The following is a 7,567-nucleotide window of genomic DNA, read 5'->3' on the forward strand; positions in this document are numbered from 1 at the left end:
AGGGAGCCAGTACAGTGAGTGGAAGACTAGTGTAACGTGCTTACAATAACCTGTATTTCTGAGGAGACATGCTGCATCATTCTATTGTAATGGGAGTTTCCTGAGGCTGATGGCTTTATGCCCAGCTAGAGAGAATTGCTAACCCAGTCAGAAGGTGACAAAGGTGTGTATAACTAAGGCCAAATCATCATCCATCTGGATGGGATATAGTTGCCTATCTAGCCATAAATGGCAGAATATGTTTTTTGTGACCTTTGCTATGTGGGAGTTAAGTGTCTGTGAGGAATGCAGGAGCACTCCCACCGAGCCATGGGACAGGACGTAGTTCCTGTTCATATTGATGCTTCTACTGGCTCTAATGCACCCATCTTATTCAGGTACAAATCCCAGTGTTCATCTCAGTTCAGTAACTCCACCTCTGGAATTTCTATCTCGTAACCTACCAGAAATGAGTGAGCAGTCAGTGACCTATGTGGACCTCAGATTTCATACGCCTGCAGAGCAGAAGAGAAAACGAAGACCTGAGCACACCAGAGTCACAGGTACTTTATATTTATAATCTCCTGAATCTGTCTGTCATTATTCCTTCAGCTGTTCTCAAAATCTCCTACTTGAACTTTATCCCACTCACCCTAACATTATATAGCAAGAATCGGTGTGAGAATTTTTTCTCCAATATCAGTAAAAGCTCTGTTGTTAGTTTTGTGCCAGTCTGTGTGATACCAAGCTGTCCCCAGAAATGTATAGTCTTCCAGCTATGGGAAGGAGGTGGTTTTGTACCTTCAAAGCCCTAGAATGTATTTATTTCCTTATGAAGTAATAAACCCTTCTGTTACAGAGTGGGACTGGCCCTTTAAGAGGGAAGAGTATAGTGCCCCTGTGACTGGTCAGCTGACCCCTGTTGGGCTATAAGAGAAGACACCTGGCTGGATTGCTCTGTGTGCAAACATTTTTCAACTTGAGTGCCCCAGGTTTTCCAGAACTTCCCTGACCTGCAGCCTCACCAGAGAGCTTTTCTGCCAGTCAGCAAAGCTTTGGTGCCTTCACTGACAGGGGAAAGGTCTCTTGGCCAGAAGGATAACCATTGACACAGTTCCAGGCTTAACAACATCTTTGATCCCCCTCTTGCTCTTCCTTCAGGGCATCCACTGAAGATTTTAGGCTTCCAAGCAATCACATCTCTTGGGCAGAGACCCACATCGCGCCTTCAGACTGGGGGTTCAGGCTTTCTGTGCCTCGGCACCCCACTGCGATTTCCCAGCATGTCTGACCAGGGACCAGCACCTGTAGTTAGCTCTTTCTCCCAGGGCTGTAACAGCGCATTCCAGTTACCAACCAACCCTCACAAAGCAAACTGCATTTATTCTTAGGGCAAAAGGATTAAAGTGAAAACGTTTAAAACACAATAAAAGAACCTACCTGCATGTTAAAAGCTTACCAGAGATCACCCCCAGCTCCAGCATAGGGCTCTGGTAGGGTCAGTCTTTCAGAGCCCCCAATAAGTATTGTCCTTTTGGAATTCTGTCAGTTTTTAAGATCAGAAGCCAGACTCCTCTGGGTAGATCAACTGTTTGTTTTTGCAGCTCAGGCCTTTAATCTCCAGTTTCTAAGAACAAGTTAATCCCCAGTCAATGGCCTTCTTGTCAGGGTGTAGCTTCAAAAGGTCAATTTTTTTCAAGGTCAAATTCTGAGTCCTTTCCTTATTTGTCATCACAGAATAAGGTACAACTCAACCTGAATTACAGCTGAAGAATCAGGCCCTCAGAGAATTCAGCCCCTTGTTCTTTTCTGTTCATGACTTATCTGGGAATAGGCTTCAATTTTTAAAAAATGGTGTTCTCTATGAAATTATTCAGTGTGTGGTTTATGTTCCAACCTTTGAGTGTGTTGTCAACTATTTGTAGTGGCTACCGCTTCAAGAATTCAGCATTCATACTTCACTACTGGAGCTACATTACATGCTTTCTGCTTCCTAATTGGATGACTCAGATAAAGTTGAAATGGGAAATCTGACAAAATTTTGAACAATGTGTGTAATTAACCAGTGGAATAAATCACCAAGGAATGTGATAATTCTCCACCATTTGGAATCTTTAAATGATTCTCATTGTAAAAGATATGGCCTAGTTCAACCACAAGTTATTGATCTTGGAAACAGGAATTACTGAGTGAGGTTCTATGGTCTGTGTTACATCACACAGGATGTAACACCTGAGACCAGATGCTCATAATGGTGCCTTCTAGATTTAACATCTATGAAGTTCTGTTCCCTCCTACTGTGATGACAATTTCATAGAGCTGTCTTTCCATCCTTATAACCTATCAGAAATCAGCAAGCAGGAAATAACCTACTCTGATCTGAAGTTTCACACTCCTTCAAAGCAGCAGAGGCAGCAAACACCGACAAGTGCAAAGGGCAAAGGTATTATTCATGATGAGCTACTGGCTTCTGACTCTTTTTTGTCAAAGTGTTCAGAGTTAAACATCCTTCTCCTGTCCATAGCCACTGTCCATGGCATCATATTTCAGGATCAATACAATTAGAATTTTCTGTCCTTTGGCAGGACATGCCAAAAATTGGGCTGGGAAGAAACTGGGATGTGACAGCTCTGGCTTTCACCAGGAGTGATTGTTTTCGCCAAGCCTTTTGAATGAATGGCAGATTTACTGAGCACATATTCAATAGCTGTTCTTATTGGATTGGTTTAGTTCCAGAGGGGTGGGTTCTTGCTTTGGTAGATTGGTGTGGAGGAGAGCTCTGATCTGATCCCAGAGTCTCAGGAGACGGGCATATTCTAGCCATGTTTTCTTTTATTTTCTTTCTCTTAGAATCTCCTTCTTCATCTTCACCATGGCTCATTACAATGATTCTGGGGCTCTTCTGCCTCGCTTTGCTAGCAACCACAGGGGTGCTGGGTGACAAGTGTAAGTATTTGCTAAGAAGACAACAAACCATGATCTGGACCATTATAACGTTTAGAAGGGATCTTCTAAATTTGAATGATGTGTGTAAATGCATGCATGGGACACTGTCATAATTTGCATTACTCCGTGAAAAACAACTTTCCTTTGGTATTTAGATGCTGTTGCCTGCTTAGATGTGATTTGAATTTTACCTGTAAAACATATGAGAGAAGCTGAGATGCCTTTAAGGGTGTGTCTACACAGCATTTTGGAGCAAGCCTTCCAGCCCAGATCAACAGACTCAGGCTAGTGGGGCTTGCCTGAGCCCTCTACAAATAGCTGGATAGATAATACCTTGAAGTTACATCTGGTGCTGCAGTTGCAGCTCTGAAGCTTAGAGAGATGGGTGGACCTAAGAGTCCTTCTGAGTTCAGACTTAAGTAGATTTGAGACCTAGACTGTCTACAGGTTAAGAAACAGCATCATGACTAGGTCTGGCTGAATATTTGTCAGTGAAAGTTTTATTAGCCAAAAATGCATTTTCAGGGCACTGACACCATTTGTGAATTCAGGTAGAATTTGATTAATACTTCTGGTCAGAATATTTGATTTTTTTAAAAAGTGAAGTGGTTTGTTTCAATGATTTCAGAACGAAAAGTATGAAAAATACCTAAAAACAAAACTGAAGGAGAACTGGAAAAAAAAAATGGATAAACTCCCCACCCTAGAGCGAAGTGAAATGACCCCCCTCCCAATTTTATTGTTTTGTTTCAGTTTTTTCACTACATTTTGTCTGCATTTAGGTATGAAATTAATGTTGTTGTTGTTGTTGGGTTTTTTTGTTTTGGCGAGAAAATCTGAAAAAAATCAGTTTGGGTTCGAAAGTAATCAATTCTTTTTCCAGATTTTTCGGCTCCAAACCAAAACCTTCATTATTCATTCAGCTCTAATGACAATACAGCAAAAACACCAAGAGTTCTGTAGCACTTTAAAGATGAACACATTTAATGTCTGCAGGCATAAGCTTTCGTGGGCTACAACCCACTGTCGAAGCTCATACTGTTCAGCTCTAGAGGTCTCCAGTTCAGTCCCCACTGTGTGAGCTATGAGGGCAACACTCACAATTGCTGTTAACATCCTGATAATGCAAGAGGAAACTGACCTAGAAAAGTGTACTTCATTTTGTTTTAACTGATTTCTTATGGTATTGATTGAAGACCTCCAGGCTTCCGAAGAAGTGAAAAGACTGGAACTTACCCATAATGAGGAATCTATCCACAAATGGGATATTCTGAAAAACCAAAGCCAATTGCAGGAAACCCTGAAAAACTGCACACAGGAAAGGGATGATCTCCAAGCCCAGATATCAAACATCTCGAAGGTTGCAAATACGAAAGGTATTGATCAGAACTCAATCTTCTATTATATCATTTATGGTAATATTATTGCCTATTCAGAAACCAGCTCTCCTTGTCCTTATTAACAACAAAAGGTACTTCTGTTCCTATGCACGCAGTGTACAAGGGCCTCATCTAAGTATTAATAACATGGATAGCCACAAACAAATCTAAGCAAAGATATGGTGTCCTTCATGTGGACATAATCAATGATCCGTGGCTCACTAGCTTCCAGGTAGAGAAACCTGGGCAGCTCCTTCCCAACTTACATCGCTGCATGGTACAAGGTAAAGACACTGATGAACAGAGGGATTTTGAATAATGCAACACACAAATAGCCTGCTGCACGGAGAGACCCTCATGCACTTCCCTCCCCACAGCGCTGACTGCACGCCAGCTCGGTTTTCATCATGATCAGCATCATCATTGCTGTCACTTTCAAAGCCATGCCAGGATGACTGTGACTCATCTGCCGTGGAAGCAACTTCTTTAGAAAGGCATCGCACTGCTGCCTACCTCCTGCACAATTTCCTTTTTGTGAAGAGGACAAGGCTGTGCTGTTTGTTCCTCTCTCCTCTAGTGCTCTCATTACCTTGCTTCTTCATTGGGGATGTGATCTGAAACAGGGTTCCAGTCCCGTGAACTCTTTTGAGAATTCTAAAATTTCCTATTTCAGAATATGGATAAAACCAAGACCTTACAAAGTTTTCTATGAAAGAACAGAGAAACCCAAGAGTAGCCAGTTGTTTACTGTTGAGGGGACTGAGGCGGGATGTGGGAGAACCAAGGTTAAGTCCCTGCTCGCCTGATTCAGAAAAGAGCCTTGAACCAAGTATCCCATATCTCAGGTGAGTGCCCTAAACAGAAGGTTATTCTGGGGGCACCCACACCAGCTTCTTTGATGCTGGCAAGACAAACATTACATTGTCTTATAGAAGAGTGATACATGTACACACTAGCTAGTGCAAGGGGACATCCAGTATCAAACTGTGTGCACCTGTCAATGCAGAAATATGATGAGTCGATATTGCTTTCTTTTTCCAGGAGATAAATGCAGCTCTTGCCCAGAGAGCTGGATACAGCACAGAGGGCAGTGTTACCATTTTACTAATGAAAGGACAACCTGGGAGAAGAGTAAAGAATACTGCTCGTCTCATGGCTCCAGACTGCTGAAAATAGAGAACAAGGAAGAACTGGTGGGGAATTTACCCTTTGCCTTCTTTTCCTGTATATTCCAAACTACACCTGCCCAATATGCCTGTGATGGGGAAGTGGGGTATGGGTATAAAATGAACAATAATGTGGGCAGGATAAAATGACCCTCTAAACTGCTTGTGTTGTATTCCGAGCTGTGATAAAGGGTGTGTGATGTCCTTCAGCCTATGGGTTAGTGCTGTGCCTAGCATGAGGAAGGCACAGAATCCGTTCCTAGGGCCTGAGTCTCCTGTCACTCCATCGGGAATCAGGACTTCCTCCAGTGAAGTCAATGAAATGAATAAAATCAAGCTTTGTCTCTCTTTAAGTGAGGCAGGGAATGCTGTTGGGTTAGTGTCTCTGCTGCTTGGGAAGAGAACTCCTCATGTCTCTCATTAGCGATACCCTTGGCTGATGATGAAATCAGTTCTTCTCAGTCATAATAGCAGCTGTGATGCTTCCCTTGAAGGAAAGATGCAGATAAAACTGGGCAAAAAGCTCCATACAATCTATAGCTGACTCCTCAGGAGAAATGGGGTGTGATTGGCCAGTGTATGGGTATTACAGCACAGTGGTCCTGACCGGGACACATGAGCCTCATTCTCTTCCCAGATAGCCATAAAGTTACTAATGGGGATTGATGTAAATGTTTTTGTCTTGTCCCCAAGCAGGATTTCATAAATCCACTGGTGTGTTACCACTGGATTGGACTATCCCGTAAGGGAACTGCTACAGATTGGAAGTGGGAGGATGGCACTGCTCATTACACTGATCTGTAAGTCACGGACACATCTAGAAGTTGTTCACTTGTTTTACATCCTTGTGCATTTCCTACAGAATTTGCACCCTGGCATTGTTAATGGTCTTAAAGATCAGTGAACTCGTAGAATAATAGTTTGTTTTTCACTTTTACAAATTCTCGCTGTCAGGGGTGGTATTATTTAGATTTAATAAATCGAAATGAATAAATCCAATAAAACAATTGAATAAACAAACATGAACAGGCTGTGGTATTCTCCCGTAGTACCCCAGATAATTCTGAAGCTACGTCAGAACCACATGTGAACAGAGACATTGACAAATGGGATATTTCAAAGCTGAAAAATTGACTGAGGTGATGCCACAATTACATTTGTTGAGAAAAAACAAGAGAACCCCTCCTACTCCTGAACATGACAAGAACTGCGGTGAATATAAAACAAAAGGCATCCCAGCTAAATTAACAATCTCACACAACACAATTTCCAAATCACAAAGTATTGCTCTTCATAGCTGATCTTGCAGGGCATGTTAATTTGAGAACTGACATTAATAGGTAAGGCAAGGTAATCCCAATGGTTAGGCAGCCAAATACAATGACACAGTTTGTGATTTCAGAAAAATGGCATGGCTGAGTGTCAAATGTTGCTTTCCCCTCAGGTTCCGAGTAAGGACCCGGGATGCCGGTGGGCTTTGTGCACTTATGAATGTAGGAGAAGCCTTCTCCTCTGAGTGTACAGGACAATATCGCCCTATTTGTGAGAAGAGAGCTGCTTCGTAAAGCCTGCTGAACACCAGAGGATAATAGCGTCCATGAGAAACTGATTCTGGGATGTTCCAAAGACAAAGAGAAATCCCCACTTCTTCAATTTTGCTGTGTTACCATTCAGACCCATGGGCTGTAGTTTCAAGTGATAAAGCATACCTCTTCTGGAATCTTCTTCAGCCAACCAAAGCACACCCACCTTAGCGAAAGACTGTCATTGCTCTCTGGGTTGATAAGAGTTGCCTTTCGAGGCCATTAATGCAAATATTAATAAATATTTTGTAGAAAATACACAGTGTTGTTGGTGCACTGGGTGTTTTACAGAAAAATACAATTTGCCCCAAAGAGCTGACAGTGTAAATTGAAACAAACTAAAATAAAGAGACAAAAGAGGAATCTGAGAGGAGACAAGCATTTATAATAGTGAAAATCACCATCTGGGTGGCTGGGGACTGAGCTGGGATGTCTAGAGTGAAAAGCCTGAGCCAGAGGAATAGCTCCGTATCCGGCAGCTGTAACACACTCACATGACCTGTGTGTTGGGGCT

General features: G+C 42.4%; 1 protein-coding gene across 1 annotated transcript; it reads left to right on the plus strand.

The window, feature by feature from the left end:
* Positions 1-448: 448 nt before the first annotated feature.
* LOC137152004 (natural killer cells antigen CD94-like) lies at positions 449-7,031 on the plus strand (the record flags this gene model as incomplete). Its single annotated transcript, XM_067546476.1, has 7 exons — positions 449-542; positions 2,327-2,422; positions 2,830-2,925; positions 4,122-4,301; positions 5,346-5,497; positions 6,167-6,270; positions 6,915-7,031. Coding segments are annotated over exons 1-7 (839 nt in total), but the record flags the coding sequence as incomplete, so codon positions are not given.
* Between the last annotated feature and the right edge of the window lie 536 nt (positions 7,032-7,567).

The sequence above is a fragment of the Emydura macquarii genome, unplaced genomic scaffold (genome assembly GCF_026122565.2).
Source record: "Emydura macquarii macquarii isolate MOO-44397 ecotype Brisbane River unplaced genomic scaffold, CSIRO-AGI_Emac_v2 contig_1125, whole genome shotgun sequence".
NCBI lineage: Eukaryota > Metazoa > Chordata > Testudines > Chelidae > Emydura > Emydura macquarii.